This window comes from Pecten maximus, unplaced genomic scaffold (genome assembly GCF_902652985.1).
Source record: "Pecten maximus unplaced genomic scaffold, xPecMax1.1, whole genome shotgun sequence".
NCBI lineage: Eukaryota > Metazoa > Mollusca > Bivalvia > Pectinida > Pectinidae > Pecten > Pecten maximus.
Window position 1 is genome coordinate 1 of NW_022982954.1, and position 19,250 is coordinate 19,250.

Consider the following 19,250-nt stretch of genomic DNA (forward strand, 5'->3'; position numbering starts at 1 on the left):
AGATAAACATGCGCTATGTATTTAAAAGTAATTACTACATTGTAACATCTATGTAGTGTATATCCGAGACAATCAGCACAAAACCTTAACACACTAATATACATAGACAATATCAAAGGTTGTTCACTATTATTGGTTTTCTATTATTTTTTTTACAATGTTTGAAATGAACTGTACATCTCCAATGAATATAAAAGGTCTTATTCTTCAAAAATTACATACCTTGAAAATGATATAACCATCGTCAGGTATTTCATAGTCTCCAGATGTACATGTCTGATCTAGCACATCCCAATGACCAGTTCCTGAAATTATCATTTTATAGATCATGTACCTTACAAGAATAAGTCGCCTTCGATACTATCCTGCAGTACCTATACCGTTATTTTTATGTTCAACGCCCTCCGGGTTTGAAAATTATCATTTTATCAAATTGTTTGGTAAGTTCAGTAACTTGATTTTGAGTGATCAATGCATCAATCATGTTTCGCAGAATCAGAATAGTGTTAGATTAGCAAAGTATGTCTCGTCAGATTTGTTTCAATTCCAAATAAATGTTCTGTCAAAAATGCTTCGATAAGAATGTAAAAGATTTGCTCCAAATGTAAATTTAAATCTTATTGTAGAGCTGATGCATGGTGTTCTTGTTAAGATGTACTCGCAAGGTTGTGATACAATCAACGAAGCTTCAAACCCAGGTTTGACCACGTTTTCCAATTCATTAAAAAAACTATATATTCTATATATCTTAGCTTTTAATTCTTCAATCGTCTTTCCTTTTTTAGTGTGTAATATATGTATTTTACCTTATTCATATTGTGTTTTTCTGTTGTGTGTTGAGGATAGCATCTACTAGCCTGTACGTGTCCCAGTTTTAGAAATACGGAATTAGATTTTATACATTATTACACAAAGAATCTATTTACCACTTCTTGAACTCATATTCAACTAGTTATTGTTGAATGGAGACCAAAACACCACTGAATCTGAGGATAAACAACCACCGTTGTTGCACCAAACAGAAACGCCAGGACTTTCCAGTAGCGAGACATTTCAACATGCCGAGCCACACATGGCATGACATGCAGGTTGTCCCCATTGACCACTGCAGGGGTTGGACTGACCAGAAACGCCTGAATAGGGAACGGCATTGGATCAACCAACTCCAAACCGGCCACCCACTTGGTTTGAATGAGAGATACATTTTAATCCTCCACATATTACGTAGTTTAGGGACTCTCACGATCGAAACTCCTCATTATATGTCAAAACTGGAGATTTAGTCGCCTCTATCATTCATTTGGAGTTCAAATGATAGAATAAATATTTATTCCACATTATAGTTTGATGTTCTCGCCACACACAAACAGATATTGTGCACAGGTTCATAGCATAAAGGAGCACATGAGTTATCAAAGGACCTTACAGCGGACGGGGGAAACCCCCATCTTGGGAATTCCCGCCTTTTTTCACCTGTATTTTTAGTAAGGATGTATATGTTCGTTCTTCAAACCTTATACCACTAATCTCCATTCTCGCTTATAGGAAGTACCCACTCCATATGTTTAGTAATCAGACCAACCCCTACAGACCTCACAAACACCCTTTCCTTAGGGACTTGGTTCACATGCAACACCAGTTCATTGGCTGAATAAGTTGTGTGAGTACATGTTGTCGGTTTGTGACGAGTCGTCCTGATACCTGCCACCCGGTTATCGTTACCCTAATAGGATTTTTCGACCACCTTTTTGTTTGATTTTTAATGACTAAATTATGCATTTCTACACAAATACATTTATTTGATTTAGATATTTATTCAATTTCGTTAAAACTAATTTTAGTCAGTAGTATTGGATTTGCCACCCGATATTGCCACTGCTACCCGCTGTTTGGGCCGAGATTTGCGGAACGAAATTAACAAACCGCATAGAAAAACAAAAACAAAAACATTTACTACAAAGCACGCGCTGCCATCACATTGATTCAACTCGCGATGTTATTTAGTTAAAACTTATAGTTATATTATTTATTTATTTATTCATTTACTTTTACCATCTGTAAACCACCTAATCTGTTTTCTAATTAATCATAATAGGCCCTCGGCGAATTAATAATCGGCCAAGGGGGATCGTTTTCATAACATAACGATATTTATTGTTGTTTATACCAACTATATTTGTGTAACTGTTCCATGTTCTATGTCAATATGTGATCGTATGTAATTTACCTTCTGTGTCTTGATAAAGGGACAGATTGCCTCGAAAAATCGACAATTTACTTGTCTGTACTGTCGTTATTACTACTTGACAATTATTGAACTAGTTATATATATGTACATTGAACAATTACATTTCTCTACAAACATATGCATAAAGACTTTACCGTTCTCGTCCGTTATCCACACAGCCAACACTGGTATAATGCCTTGGTCGAGTGTTAAATTAAATGCGACCTTAACATCTATTTCCAAGAACTCATAAGATGGTGCGGGTGATATGAAAAATGTTTGGTCAAGGAAACGCAGAATTCTGCAAAAAAAAAATGTGTTAAATTGTTCACTGACCATTTTAAAAGTACAAATCATGTCTGTTGGCACATGTCTGCTGATGTTATTGGAACCAAATCATCATACGTTTGCTTGGCTATTATATAAAACAAATTCTAGAGGCGTACCTTTCTGAGGCTAAAATATCATATATAAAGTCAAAGGCTACCCTATTTATCTTATATAAACACTAGCAACAACTGTTACAAGGTTAAATGCAGACTTGATTATTATCGTGACAAGTCATTGAATCAAGAAAAGATAGTTCAATTACTTTACAGAGCTACACATTTTACCGTTATGGCATCTTTTGTACCTACTTTAAATATGTTTGTTGCCACTTGACTTTTTGATGATATATTTTGTATATCATATCCACGTTAATAAAAGCATACATCATTGAAATCGATGTCGTATTGATGCACAGGCTTAAACGTTAGTGACGAACCTATGTTTTAGTATCCGTGACGTCATTTCTGTGGTGATGTTGGGGTTTGTGATGTAAGACAAAAATGTTGCGGATGCTGCAGACCCATAACTTGTCGTCATATCAGAAGCAGATAACCAGCCAACAATGGCGTCCCCGGAGAATCCTTGGAACAGCAAAGAGGATGTAATGGTCTAACTTTCTAATATCTTATTGAAATCTATATGGTTTAATTTGATTTTACCTGTTGATATGAAATTGTATTTTGCTTAAATCTTTCTTCTCATTGTCATATATGGATACAAATGATAATGATGCCAGTAATTAAAGTTGTCAAATCAATCCTAGCTGTATTTTCTACTACTTAATTTAAATCAGTTCCAGTGGTTTGTGGCACGATTATCTTCTTTAAGATGACATTTCATTTAGCTAACGTCAGAAAAATGTAATTGCTTCTCTTCCCTAAAGTTCCATAAACAATCACCAAGAGATATGTAATTAAACTTTTGTTGAGAAGAAACGTGAAGGAAACAAACTCAATCTCGTCATTGGCCGACAAACATTGCTTTCCCTCGAAAAACAGTTAGTGACAGGTAGGCACTAGAGCTTAGATTATTGATGAATACATTTTTGAGTTCTAGCGTATCATAGCATGCCAAAAGAAAACATCCTCCGGGAAATGTTAGGATCAGCGTTATTGAAATATGAAACAGTCACATTCAATGAATTCTGACAACATTTATCACATCAATTGGTATTGCTTACACACTTGACATAAGAACACGGTATTGAAACTATTCGACTTTGAAGATTTGTTAACAAAACTCAGTCTACCTGTGAAGTTTAGAACCACATCCGATAGGTCGTCAGTTTTTTCTTGCACTGTTGTCATAGCGTTTTGGACTGCATGCACCACGATGTGTGTTTGTGTTGTTGACTTCATCTTGGCGTCAACACTTCCTGTTAAGTAAATTGCGATTTGATTATTATTCTAAATTACAAAAACTTTACATGAATAATTGTTTCAGGCTAGGGTTGTCAGGTTGTCATACTGTACTAGCGAGAAAAAAAACAACAAAAACCAAACAAAACAAACAAAAAAAAGTTTATTTTCGATAGTTATTATTATACATGATTATTTAATGATGTGTTCATTGTGTGTGTATTTCAAATATGTTATCATTACTGAATGCATTTTGATGACTGTTGTTGTCTTATCACAAATGGTATTTGCGTGGATACCGTTAAAACAATGGTACCCTACGACGTTTCATGATACAAATCAGTGGCATGTGTTTTATTTTATCAATATGCAACTATATTGTGTATCAAACAAATCATCTTGTTCGACTTGTTCAATTCTTAGACAAATTCACTACAATCTTCTTGGATTCGGAATTTTTAAAAAGTATTAAGGAACTTATATTGAAATCAAATTGAATCTAGTAGCAGTGTACTGAATAGTGCCTAAAATAGTGCCTAAAGACACATTCTTAAATCTGGCAAGATATAAATAGTACCTATCATATCCTTGTATAACCATACTGTGCTCGTGTGTGGTGATTGAGGGCTGCAATATAGGCATTTCCCTGTCTAAAACATGCACATCACTAACCACAAAATCATCTAGTGTCTGCCATCCACAATTAAATTGATAACAATGCTTCCTTTTATCACAAAGGACAATCACAATATTGCCACATGATTCTGCTCGGACGATAAAGAACACAATTGTGAAGTTAAGCTATATTCTCAGATGTGAAAAAATGTCTTTCTGGTATTTGTAATAGTGCTGAGAAAAAGCACTAAGAATATATTCTAAAGCATAGTTTACAGGTCGCATTACAGGCAGACTTTTCACACCTGTGTTATGGTATAAACTTTTCACTCAATCAATAGGAAAAGCATGATATCAATGCTCATGCTTGATGTATATATCAGACTAATCTAACGTGAAAGAAGTTTGAACATGTTACTTACTTGCAATACATAGCGGCGCCTTGTGTACAGTACTGGCTAAGCGTGATGGTCCACGTGCCAGTATTGTAATGTAAATACATCGCCCTGGTTCCATCAGAAACATCGGAGCATTATCACTCGTATTGTACAGGTTATCTGTCGAAGACTCAGCCAGATCAGATACATTCCACGGTGCTCGGACGCCGTCGATCCAGATTTCATCGTTAAGAATGTAAAAACTAGATGATTTGTTCACGCCGATGATGGCAAGGGGGATGATGTCGCCTTTTCCTGGCTCTGAACCTACTTTCATTTCTGAAACAGTTATAGACACAAATTTACAATACCCAGCTCAACTTTTTACATTATAGTATCCATCTATTACACCGATGATGCAAGTATATTCGCATGTTATTGTAATTTCTTTCAATTAACGAAACCCAATATTTCTTGTTGACAATATCTGTTTTGAATGAGATTATGCTTTACACATCGTCAATAACAAAATCACATGCAGTAATTACCGTAAAACTCCACACCGTCATCGTCATTGATCCAGGACACTCCTAATCTGTCATTTTGTTCTATGAATTCTACAGAGCTGGCGTTGTCCGCTACAGCAGTAAAGAACGTTGTTACTTGGAGATGATCTATAGCCGGAGGCGAGAATAAGGCAGTTACATCACAGAAGTATGAAGATGAAAGTCCAGCAGTATTAGATATCCTCAAGTTAAATCTGTATTGTTTTTTGTCTTGGAATAAGGTTCCATTCTTTAACACAATGTTGAATGATGACTCCAAGCCAATGTTCTCCTCTTGATGAACATCCAGACCATCATCAAGAGAGATGACACTTATTACTGTTTCTTTGAGCTCACTAATATCTTCTATACAAGACCAATACGCGCCTATTTGTTGATGGGTGCCAATAAAGTTTGTCTCCTCCGTGCTGCTATAGGCGGGGTCTACGCATTTCACTGGTTCGCATACTGGAGGGGTTGTATCCACAACGATGCCATTTGAATATGAAATACTTTCATCTCCAGCGAAATTAGTAACCTTAGCAATGGCATAATAAGTTGTGTCGTTTTTTACTATAACATCGTCTTCAATGTTCTCAATGACAGCCTCTTGTAAATTCAAGTTCGACACGTGAAATGAAAACAATTCAAAATCTGTGTTGAACGAGCATTGCTCATCACATCCAATAGAACACTGAGAGGTACATTTTTGGCAAAACGTTTGAACGTTTTGGAAAGGTAAGATATTATCGGCCTTATCGGGTCCGTCTGATATCCCTAGTTGAATACTTTGAATGTTACTTTCGTTGTCAAAGAATCCTCGTCCATGTTGACACAATGAGTCAACCGCTGTCGGTATGTATACATCCGTTACTGTCACATACGCATGGAAAGGATCGTGCCATTCTTTCGGATAGCTGTATCCGTTGTTCGTCGAAGTATGGAAGTAAAGTTTAGCCTGCTGAGGTAATGTTATTCCGCTCAAAACAGCTTCTTGCTTGCCATTGATAAGAAGATCGAGATCCCATGTCCCCGCGTGACTATTCAGTAATCTAACAGTAAATGAATTTATTTGATCTGTTGGATCAGTTCCCAGTTTGAACCATTGTTTATTCCGGCCATACATATCCACACACCAAAATAATCCATCCCAAGACCGGCTGTTTACCTGCCTTTCTCCAATGATGCTAACACCACAGCCATTGACGTCGATATCTTCTGCGTTACCTACCAATTCAGCAGTCTCCTCATTTTCTACAGTTCCATTGTTTAATGTTGTTGTGTCTGATCTATTACTTATTTCAGTATCGTACTCAATTGTCACTGAAGAGAAATCGTCAGGTACAGGAGGTTCCAAATGGGTGGATACCGCCCGCTGTGATGAACCGATAAAGAATGAAGTTATTGTGTTATTCCCTCTGGCAACGTTCATCTCTGCCGTGTATTCACCTTTCCGTAATGTTACATCGTCACTTGTAATGACCCCGGTGTCAATTGATGTAAGAGCGATGTTGTACCCTATCTTTAACCTAAGTATGTTATTTGCGATGTAAACACAATGGTTGTCACATTTGCTATCTTCATGCCACCAGACGCCATTTCCGTCATTGGGAAGTAATTGTACTTGTGACGGACAGCTAAAAGATTCCTCAGAACGAGCAATGGCTATCCATACTTTTATCGAGCTTTTCGAGGACTGGTATGATGTTTCGTTAGACCAATCATCGGCTATCTTCACTGTACCTCCCATTGGTTTTGAGACGTCTACACGAAAATGCACTTCATTTACGAACTTGGACAAACCGGCATTATTCACTGCTTCTATACCCAGAATATATACTCGATCTGATGCTAAGTTCATTTTCCGGAAGTTGACTTGTGTCTCTGATGAAACTGTGATACTTTTCAATAGTTCTTTATTGGTATCATTACCATTTCCGTTACATCCCAGGTATTCATACACCTCGACAATGTAGTATGATATGCCACTTTCTGGGTCTGATATATTTTTCCAGTCTACAATTACTGTATCGGAGCTGTTGATGTAGGTAAATGTACTAGATTCTCTTCCATTGATCAACAGGGTCGCTTCCGATGTAAAAGGCGGCGTTGAATCAACCATGACCCTTTCACCAATTACAGCTTTACATTCGCCTGCATCATCAGCGGCAACAACAAGAGGCTGATAGGTCTGTCCATGAATCAGTGTAAGATTTTCGGCGTCAAAAAACGTATCTGCATTAACATTTGTGAGGGGAAAAGCATCGCAATCGTTTACAAAACGGGTTAACTCTTCCAGAGGAAAGGATTTATTTGCCATATAAATACCACCAGAAACAATTCCAACAAAAAACGTGCTCAGTCCAATATCAGATTCAAATCCTGACCAGAAAAATGAAAGCCGGTCTGTCTCGTGTTGGTATCTGGAGTTATTTACAACTCCTCCGCGTATTCCTTCCTGAAAACCAACTTTTATTCCATTGGAATATGCTTCTTCGTAACTTCCGGAAATGCTATATGCCCTTACTGTAATGTAGTATGTGACAGTTCTTTTGGTCAAATCAAGCGAGTTAAATGTTATGAATTTATTTAATCCAGTGGAGACAAAATTATGTACATTTGCTATCGAGGAGGTATATCTCACATCGTTTCCAATGGCCGCCTCGTAATGTGAAATCAACTGTGTCGGATCTGATGAAGTTTCATCCCCAAATTCATTCCAGTTTCCTGACAAGTGCTCATTTGCAAACTGATAATTGATGTCTTCACCCAACCCATCTCGAACATAACCTGGTGATGGCGGCTGTATACGAACTGTGATACCATCTGATGTCTTCTCTGTTGTTCTATTGAGATAATCCGTTACTTTGATGACATTCATATAAGTTATCCCATTAGAAAGAGAAAGTTCATCGTTGTAGAACATGCCTGTGGTATCGGGAAGTTGTTGAAAATGTTGTAAGATGTCGCCAGTGCTGTCAAATATGGACCATTCCACCCCTCGTACTTCACAGAGACCCGTGTAATACCATTCTCCGTCCAAAATATGGAGCTCTTTTTGCACATCTCTATCGTTACTCAAGAGTCCATCATGTACAGCAAGGTTGGCTGGTTGACTGATCAGTACTTTGTTTGAAATAACAGTGGCGTACAGGCCTACTGAATTATGAATACGTGTCTTTGCGTAAACACCAGTTCCGGGTTCCAGAGAAAGTCCGGTAAAGGTAAAATGCGTTACAGTAGATTCAATGTCAACGTCTCTATATTGCATAATGTCCTCTTCTCCAACATCAGTTCCGAGGGAAATCTCCACCCTGGTATAAAAATATGCATCAATGAAAAGCAAAACACAATCACGTGGCTTACATATGTCTATTTCGGTCTAAATTACCATTTAAATATGAGTTACTGTGACCTACGTTTTAATTATGAGTTATTTCTGTCGATTGGATTTGTTTTTAACATATCAACCAGTCATGAACAAAGTCCAAAAATATCACCAACATTGAGCCAATCGGGAAATCGTCACCCAATTTCACCCCCTCATAACTCGAAAAGTCATTTTACCAGACCTTAATGTCATGTCATATTATGACTACCTAACCTCAAAGTATTTATATACAAAAAATAAAACTCATAGGTGATTGCCCCCAGACAGCCAAAATCAGCACCCCTCCTTTGATCATTGATTTCAAGCTTAGATTATACAAGAAATATGTTCCGGTGCATTGACATCTCATCGACCTATTTTGCTTCCTGTTGTTAAAGCCAAATATATATATATATAAGAATCAATGTTTGTGACCATCATCATTCATGTTTCATTAGCAATATGATAGAAGGAAATTTGGCCTATACACATGTGTATTTACAGTCGATGTCGAATTGATGGAAACCAGAGGCTACCTGAATAACTGTATATTTTTTTCACAAGAATCAGTAGGTCGTGTGCAGATCGGAGCCGCGCGGATGAATACCATGGCTCAAATTCCAAATTCAATTGTCAACTTACGTGTCCCCATTGTGTTAAGTAAGACACCAAAAAAAATAACCATTGCAGTCTATACTCTTTTGTGTTCATGTTGTTATTTTTAGATGATTGCGACATGGTAAAAAAATAATAAAACAATTCAAGGTATGATTTTAGGTTGATGAAAAACGGCAAATTACGCATAATTCTCACAGTGCGTACATGATCTTAGATCTTAGATAATCTGTTATGACAACGGCGAGCACGTTTTTCACTGTATTGATATCTATCAGCTTCTACCAATAACCAAATAGTCCTTCGTTGATACAGCATGTCTATGGGAACTATCGTAAATAATTGCAACAAATACTGATATGATGCAATGTATTTGCGTGGACCTGTGTTAGGACTACTGCAGTAGTCCACATGTTTCTCACACGACTGGTAATACTGTCGCCGTTGTGCTAAATTTGCCTCTAGTATATTTCTAATAGGAATGCTTACAAAATCCATGTTTCAAAACTATACGTGTAATTTAAAATGATCAACTGATCGCTTGTAGCTGAATAACAAGGCCTAATGTTTGAATTTGAGGCCGCGTCAATTACAAACAAAGTAGTCCATTTAAAGGAACATTTTTCTTCATCTGTTAACTGACACAAGGAAAACAAAACGATAGTATTCAATTAAGACTATGTTGGTAGTCCTAACTTCTGTTGAGTAATCGTTTTAACGTGAAGATAAAATATATGGAGAGTAAATAAGGATCGCGGTTCATTCCAAATATCGATACCACACTGAACTTTATCATTTTATATCAGAGAGGCACATTGATCTATAAATCATGTTCAGACTCGGGCAACATTTTATAATATAATATTTCAAAAATTGTTTAAAAAAATAAAGTCTTTAACGTTTCCATAGCAGCAATAATGCTTGACCAACAGAAATATTACACAAATAATACATGACCTCTACCATCCCCTGCTAGGTATTGTACTGTAATGGTTTAAAAAGCTGATGCCGTTTAGTGTTAATTTAGGAAAATACAAAAAACGTATTTACATAATTAGCTCGCAACGAATTTAAATTTAACTAAAAATAAAGTCCCTTATAAGTAAATCGATAGAAAAGCGTTTATCGATTTTCTATATTTAGAATCACTGAACATTATCCAACAACCTTGGTACTCTCGGGATATATAGTTCCTTGTAATTATGTTAAATTTGCTTAAAATCCATGAATGAGTGGGGCCGCCAAAGCACCGAACGGACAAATATTCCTACAAACGGCCTTTTTTTTAATTTTGATTGGAGTATAAAAACTAATGATAAGTGTTTTCCTACCTTGTGATCGGAGATTCCGTGTCTTCTATGGCACCAAGGGTTACCTCTACATATGTTGTTGGTATCTGGCACTTTATCGGAGTCGTCTGTCCATCATGCGTAGCGTCCATTGTCGTAGTGATGACAACAGAATCAACTACAGGAGGAGTTGTATCAATGTCAACTTTTACACTGTAGTCCTGGACAAAGTTCAGTATATTGGAAACTCGAAATCTTACATAAATCTCGTTCAGGTCCAGACTACCGATTTCAGTTTTGATGTCTTTAGACCAATGCCGGCTTTCAACGTGTATTGAGGTATAAGGTTGGATATCCTGATCATCTTCAGACGTTCCAATTGCGACCTCCAAGTCCATCAATTTACTTTCAAATTCCTCTACACCATGCCAAAAACAAGATAGAACGCCATTGTTCATTGAGATAGTAGGATCACAGCTAAGGCTACTAATTAATGGCGCCGTGATATCCGATGTGATAGGCGATGATAAGGCATGTCCAGTATTTCCGGCAGCATCCTCTGCGATGACATAAATCCAAACAGTTTCTCCACTGGATACCGATAAATCCCCAAGCTGTAAACGATATTGCAGCGTCTCTGATAACACATGTAAGTCGTCCATATACGGAAGTGACCCGGCTGCCCATTTCATAGAGGTAATAGCTGACGAATCAAGAACTCCCCAATACAATACTGGAGACTCAGCGTTACCCAGGAACAAGTTATGAGCGTGGTGAATGTAATTGGTATCATTTTCTGGAGGGGCTATCTCCACTATCACCGGGTCTGTTGAGTCGATCTTAAAGCCATCAGATGTAGATACAATGTATTCCTCATGACAACCATGTCCTGTTGTGGCACGTACTGTTATATAATATAATACGTTCTCTTCCAATTTAATGTTGATCTGTGCGTGACCAAAACTTTGATTTTGAAGTACAATTCCAAAATTTGAAAATGGCACAATGTCCGAAAAGTAGGGTTCTGATCCAGCTGCCCATTCATATCTCACAATGTTGCAAGCAGCACTTCGGAAACCGTTGAAGGACATGCCTATTGAGCGTAAGTCTGTCTCCATATCACTATCACTGAAACCTTTAAAACCATCATTTACATTTCCTGGGACGTTTGCTTCAACCACTTTAATAGGTTTTGATGACATTGACCTGGACATTAACCCCGCGCCGTTTTTAGCCCAGACTGTTACGTAGTAAATTTTTTGTGATAGGTCAAAAACGTCCAAGTTCACGTTTTCAAGAACAATGGATGTATCTTTTGTGTCCAGTACACCATTGGTGAGAGATACGTCTCCAGCTGCAGTTCCTACCCCAATGTAGTAATGGGTAATGCCACTGTTGGCATCAAAGCCAGCCCAGTAAACTCGAAGTGGTGCATGGTCGACATGAAGGATATTTCCATTCTCATCCACGTACTCATCGTTCCCGACCACACCAACGCGCACCTGAAAATAGTTTGTAATCATTGATGATTGAATGCGAGGCAGCTCCTTAAAGGTAATTTAAATTAATTACATGAGGAAGATGGAAGATGCATAGGTGTCCGTATTTGTATCACATTACTGGCCCGTGCTGTAACATCCTACAACCTTGTCATATCTATCGTAAGGAACATCTGTAATAACACTACTTTGGCGTTATAATAAATATGTGATGTCACAATGAATACGTGACGTCACAATGCATGTGTGACGTTTCATAATTGCCTGGGTAAACGGAAACGTACCATCCGAGCTTGATTTCACCCGAATTATATAGAAACGAAACTAGTATAATGTACAGTAATGTAATGTGGTCACACATACTTACTGTTTCAATAGGACAATAGATAGTCAAATATAACTAATACAGTTACATCACTGATTATTTATCGTTTCAGTGCCGCTTATATCGTTATAAATTTATTAAAAATTCACATTTCAAAATACATTGAAACACGTCGGCAATGTAACCACTATACTATCAGTTATGTAGTACTTTGATGATATATACACACTTTTCTTTTCAATCTAATGATGTTGAGCTAAGTGAATCTAAATGGTTAATATCTACAAAATGATAGCGTCGTAGGTTGTATTGCTTCAAAGTTCTCCGTTTTTCTTGTCAATTTCGTCTTTCTGTTTTGTATCACTCCAGAACGGCTACGTTTGACAGATATAATGTAAAATAGTAGAATTTCGGCTCTAACTAAAATAACAATTAATTTCTAATCTCTTTTTTATTTCAATCTTTTACATTTTTCCATACCGTTAATTTGGTATTAATTGAAAGTTTTCGACTTTTGCCATCTAAAAACGTGTCCATTAGACACCTGAGTTCTGGAGTGTACTAATAGATTTTATTTCGTACTGCTATTTACACGTCTGGACTCTATAATCACAAAAGTAAATGTAGGTTTGTTCATTTTAATACATTTTTGTAGCCAATCACTCAAACATGCTAACTGCCTAATGCAATAATTATTGATTTGGTTTTTTGAGAGTACATTTAAATATATTTCAATACATTTAAACCCGTTTGACCTTGAATGAGCACAAAGGTCATCTTAAGCTATTTATTTGAAGAAAAAACTTTTAGATATGATAGTACGTTTGTTCCATGTGACATTGACAGTAGTTTTTAATAACTTGTATCCCTACTGGCTTAAAAGCACGACATCGGGCTTCTTATATTTTCGCTGTCGAATAGGTAAAGTGTTTACGACTGCACGACAGACAACGCATGACGCCGGTCATAAGGCGTTCGTAAAGTTTCTTAATACTTCGTCTCATGTGACCCAAACATGTCTGTTTTATCCTACTGATAATAAACGACCGGTAGTTAGCGGCATATGTTAAACCAAGACAATGAATATAATTTAAATATACCAGATATTTACCTGTGTCATAACTGGTGCTGATGTATCTACGATGACACCAGGGGACTCGTGATGTGTCGATAGCAGGGCGTTGTTTGTACAAATAACTTTGACACTGTACATTGCTCCATCTTTCAGAACCAAATCCTCTAAAGTAAATTCCATTAACCCCGTGCTTTCATATATTACTTCATATTGTTTTTCGTTTGGCCAAAATCGGGATTTAGATCCGTGATTTCATTTCCTGAATATAGAAGGAATGATGACTAATTCCTGATTCTGGGTCAGACACTTTCCAGGAAATGTCTAATTTTGAGCTGTTTGATTGGTATTCACTGTCCGAGTCTGAATCACGGATGTATTCCATCACCGGAGCTGTATGGTCAACCAGGAATCCGTCACTCGTAACACCAATCTCAAGACCAGCACCGTTATACGCGCTCAGTGTCCAGGATATGACATCATTGTGGTCCATAGTTACGGTATGGTCAGTGAGCACGTTGGATTCTTTTGTTAATCCAAATGTTTTACGTAGTTCATTATTCACAAATACCGATGCTTTATAATGGTCAATATTGCTCTCGGCATCAGTAAAATTGTTCCAATTGCATGACTTTGAAGCTGATTCTGATGAAAACTGAATATCACTGTGTATGGACAGTCCATCATGTATCCACCCAGCGTCAGGAGATGTAACGTCAACCAGTACTGTACACAAGTAAGGAAAACTGCATAACATCTTAAAATGCTCAGAGACATAGGACAATATGTAAACCGTTTCCATAACCTGTAACGATTTAGTGTGATGTAAGCCAAGATGTCTGAATCCGAGGTTAACATTTTCAAACACATCTTACATGTATGCACATCTACAGCGATTCGTTTTAAATGGGCTGTTACGCTACATTGTCAGAATCATGTTGCGAATAAATGAAGCTAGACAAATTTCGCTGAACATGACCTCTTGAGAGAACGGTAGGTATACTTCTCGTTTCTGTTGTGTGATTGTAAAAACGAAAGTACGAGATCATTGTAGATATTCCAATTTCCATCCATGTAAAAAAGTAACTCTACATGTTAAATATATTCGATTATATGACTATAACATTTCCGAAAAAATGTGAACACAAAAATGTTTTGTATGAACATACAAGACGTTTTTTTTTGTTTGCTTCAAAACAATGAGATTGCAACGACGTCACAATTTAAGTGGAAAATATAAACTAATTATATAATATCGGGAACTAAATCTTTAAATTAACACACTTACCACCATTAGAGGAGGCGTTGACAAATTTTTGATTCAACGCGGAGTTGTAGGCAAAAACAGTTGAAATATAAGTCATGTTGTGTTGCAGGTTCAGACCGGTACTGCATACGTGCTTCTCATGGTGTGTCAGATTCCGGAACGACACGATATCATCTCGTCCATCAGTTGTACCAACTCCCCACTTGAATCTTGGAATCAACCATTCAAATAATCAGGTGAGTAGAGGCTCACATATATATTCCCATCCCTTACCATTAAAACAAAAACATCCCAGGGGTGCATTCATTGTGTACCAACTTTGTATTTCGAAAGTGATAGGGCCTCAGACGCTTGACCGAAATCGAATCAGGTGTAGAATTTTATGATAAGGAAGCGTGGTGTGACTATGAACTAAATTTGTGGAGAGTTTCGTGTTATATCGTTTACATAATATCTTTATTTCAAAGTGGTCATGTGTGACTTTTGGTCTTCAACTTTGACAAATACCCAACAAAATCACACGACCTTGATGGTACAATGTAATGATGTGAATATGAACTAAATTTGTCAAGGGATTAATGAAACAAGGACGGATGGACGGACGTATGCAGGATTTTAACTATTATTTTTTATGATATTTAGCATTTAAACTTATCCACACAATATATTGTCCCCGTTGCAGTATGATTTTATTGGTTGCAAGCAGACATCAAAAAAAATGTGATTCTCACACGAACATTTATTTTACAATATCGTCAGAAAATCAGCTTATAGCACATTACGGCAGAAAAGGATCATATTAATGTGAATTAAAGCAGTTTATTTAACGTTTTTAAAACGTATTTCTGATTATTTTCAACAACTGAATCCTCACATTCTGCCAAGACTGGCATTTTCCTATTTCACTGGATGCAAATGGTAAGTGCGCGCAAGTTTGAAAACTATTATAGATATAAAGCTTCTTGAATGGAATAGGTAGTGGTTTACTTACTTAGATATCCCACTTTCGGGATCATAGAAATCCATCCAATTGGCGCAGATAGTTGCTGTATCATACTGATATTGGATGTCAGACTTTAAGACTAGTCCATCATTGACGAAGCCTACTAGAGGAGCTGTTCTGTCTATCATGATAGGATCATCCCCGTGTCCACTTGTGAATAATCCAACTGTGGAGGTATACAGCAAAATACCAATATGTTAATTGTAACCGATCGCTATGTTTATGATGTTTTTTTAAACAACAGCAGGAGCTGCATTGAAAAGTACAATAGTGGGAACCAAATGTATAATTAAAAGAGCAGGTCCCTGACTTTCCATTGTAAACGAGCATATATCGAATATCCTACTTACCGTTATTCTCAACACGTAATCGTACCCAAGCATATACCCCAGGCGTCAGGTCGAAATCTTCAACACCAACGAACGGGTCTTCCCCAGTTACAAGAGGAAACTCTGTGTAACCTCTGATAGTGACGTCATGCTTCGTCTTTCCAAGGCCAAACTCAATAAGTTTGAGTTTTGAATCTTCGTCATACGCCGTATAATAAATGGCCAAAATATCAAAGTCCTCGTCGTAATAAACGCCGGAAACGTTTTGGAAAACAGGGGGTGTTGTATCAATAACGATTGGAGTTGTATGACAGACAGTTGTCACTAACGCCCCTCCATACACTACATTGTTTATAGCACTGACCGTGACGTAATATTTCCCGTCAGAGAGATGGAGGTCCTTTGTGTAGCCTGTGTGTGTCCAGTATTTGTTATGTGACAAATGACCGTGTGGATCTCTATCTAGCACCACATCTGATCCACACGCCAATGTACCAGCGGACCAGGTGTATCCCCAGATACCAGTCTCACTGTCATGGAATCCGTCAAAGTTCACTACAACATTAACATTTTACAACATATATATTACGAACAAGATCAATGATTAAAGTTTTAAAATTAATCTTGTAGAGCGTTTCCAAGAGCGTGATGTTTTAAATCAAAACAGGTAAATCTCATCATATTATATGTACCTGTGAGAAAATGGTTTGCCCAGCTGTAGAGTAAATCTGTCTGGGGAACGTGTCCATTGAAAACTACTTCCGCATGCTCTCCATCTAGAATAATTCTGAGGTTAAAACATAAACAAAACGTTAGGGGACAATCTAAATACACATGTACATAATATTTCTTTAGAGTAAACTTTAAAATTACTTAAAATTTGATTTAAATTAAAAGGCACATTTTATATATAAAATATACCACAGTAATTATGTTGAACTCGTAAAATTCCTTAATTAATTGTACAAATCTATACATACTTGTGGTTGAGTATAAATTACTGTACAAATCTATACATACCTGTGGTTGAGTATAAATTACTGTACAAATCTATACACACTTGTGGTTGAGTATATCAGTTACGTCTACACACCTTCCTTAATTAACTGTTCAAGTCTATACATACCTGTGGTTGAGTATATCAGTAACGTCTATACACCTTCCTTAATTAACTGTTCAAATCTATACATACCTGTGGTTGAGTATAATTTACTGTACAAATGTATACAAACCTGTGGTCGAGTATAATTTACTGTACAAATCTATATATACCTGTGGTTGAGTATATCGGTTACGTCGATACACATTCCTTAATTAACTGTACAAACCTATACATACCTGTGGTTGAGTATATCGGTTACGTCTATACACCTTCTTTAATTAACTGTACAAATCTATACATACCTGTGGTTCAGTATAATTAACTGTACAAATCTATGCATACCTGTGGTTGAGTATATCAGTTACGTCTATACACCTCTGTGTTATGGCAGCATGACATCTGTCCGATCGCACGGTCTCGGTATACCCTTCACCCGGTGGTCCTGTCTCCGGGGGAGTGAAATCTATAATGGTGCCAGAGGATTTCAAGAAAGCATCGTATCCCAATACATTTGTTACATGGAAGTTGATAAAGTAAGTCAGCCCGTGGACCAGGGGTAATTCTGTGTAGGACACGAAGGCTGCACTTCCTATATTCAGGCGCTCATAGTTTGCATACGTTCCACTGATTCTAAGCTTGGCTTGATGTCCCTCCACAACGGAATGCAGATCGCAGTTTTCTGTATGGTACTCATAATCAAACGCAACACACTTTCTGTCATATCTCAGACATTCCTGTGCACATAATAAGGCTGTTCTTGTCTTAAATGACGAAAATCCTGCCACCGTCAGTCTTCCTGCTTTGGGAGTGCTAAAATATTTCAGATCGGACGGTTCATTTGATCGAGGATAATTGTTGTTAAGTGTCATTTCATCCCAATCCATTATCTCATTTCCGTGCCCACCAGAACTAAATCCAACGGCCTTGTAATGAGGTATCTTCAAGAGACTGTCGTCAAACACCGTAACAGTTCCACTCAGGACACTTGGGTGGCTAGAGAAGGCGAATGATGCATCAATTCGTCCATCTTGGTAAGTATTGTCGTAAGTGTCAAGACTGCATGTCGTGAAAGCTTCAAGACCCTCACTATTCCGTGCTTTGACAGTCCAGTATAAAGGTATACCATTGGGTAACTCTGTAGTAGGTACCACAAGGGTTGGACCAGTATATTCTGTCCAGCCTGTAACATCTGTTGTCTGAGGGGTTGTTCCAATAGAGTAGAACATATGGACGTCACTCACTGGATCTGAAGCTGATACCTCTAGTAAGAACGCGGTGTCAAGTGGTGACCTATTGGCAACCTGAGTCACACTGCATCCTTCGACGCCTGGCGAGACTTCTGAATCGATCAATGGCGGATCAGCATCTGGTTTATTGTCCTCGGTCGTAAAGATATTTCTGTGTATTGGCGGGGAACTGTATCTCCAGATAATAGCGGAAAATATAGTCTTACTAAAAAGCCACAGGTCCACCTTCAGAAATGCTCGAAGGGTAAGAGTAACTGGCACTATCTCCAGGTCAAGCCTTTTCCTAAAAACAGATAATTATTCTTTTAACAATGAATATTGATGCATATGACTTCTTTCGTCACGATTTGGTTCATTTGAATTAGGCAGGGTTCAGAATATTCATATAGACTAAATGCTCTTTGAAATTTAAATATAAAAAATTATGAGTTGTGTTAAAATTCGTGTCAGTTTTTGCAACTTAATTGCCTGCCAAGACACACACCTTTCAATTTCCTCAATACTGACTACTTCAAGAAGGAAGGACGACATAGCTGTGTGATGCAGGTTAATTTCTCTTGGTACCTTTTTACTCTCATTTTTTTAACTGAAAGTCATTTAAAAGGAGTGACTCACATTTAGGCTCAGATGAAACGACAGAATTTTTAATTTGGATATTTATGAATGCGTTTCTTCTTCTA

The 19,250-nt window shown here is 37.3% G+C and overlaps 2 protein-coding genes across 2 annotated transcripts; both read right to left on the reverse strand.

Annotated features, from left to right (window-relative positions):
* Positions 1-222: 222 nt before the first annotated feature.
* On the reverse strand, positions 223-13,805 carry LOC117321182 (the record flags this gene model as incomplete). Its single annotated transcript, XM_033875648.1, is given in 8 exon segments — positions 223-305; positions 2,383-2,528; positions 2,994-3,138; positions 3,807-3,932; positions 4,953-5,246; positions 5,456-8,766; positions 10,769-12,228; positions 13,662-13,805. Coding segments are annotated over 8 exon segments (5,709 nt in total), but the record flags the coding sequence as incomplete, so codon positions are not given.
* On the reverse strand, positions 13,667-19,101 carry LOC117321183. The gene is made up of 7 exons (XM_033875649.1): positions 19,055-19,101; positions 17,666-18,853; positions 16,914-17,008; positions 16,243-16,776; positions 15,881-16,058; positions 14,911-15,098; positions 13,667-14,348 (listed from the first exon to the last, which is right to left on the reverse strand). The coding sequence occupies exons 1-7, from the start codon at positions 19,099-19,101 to the stop codon at positions 13,864-13,866; spliced, it is 2,715 nt and encodes a 904-aa protein (XP_033731540.1). The 3' UTR covers positions 13,667-13,863.
* Between the last annotated feature and the right edge of the window lie 149 nt (positions 19,102-19,250).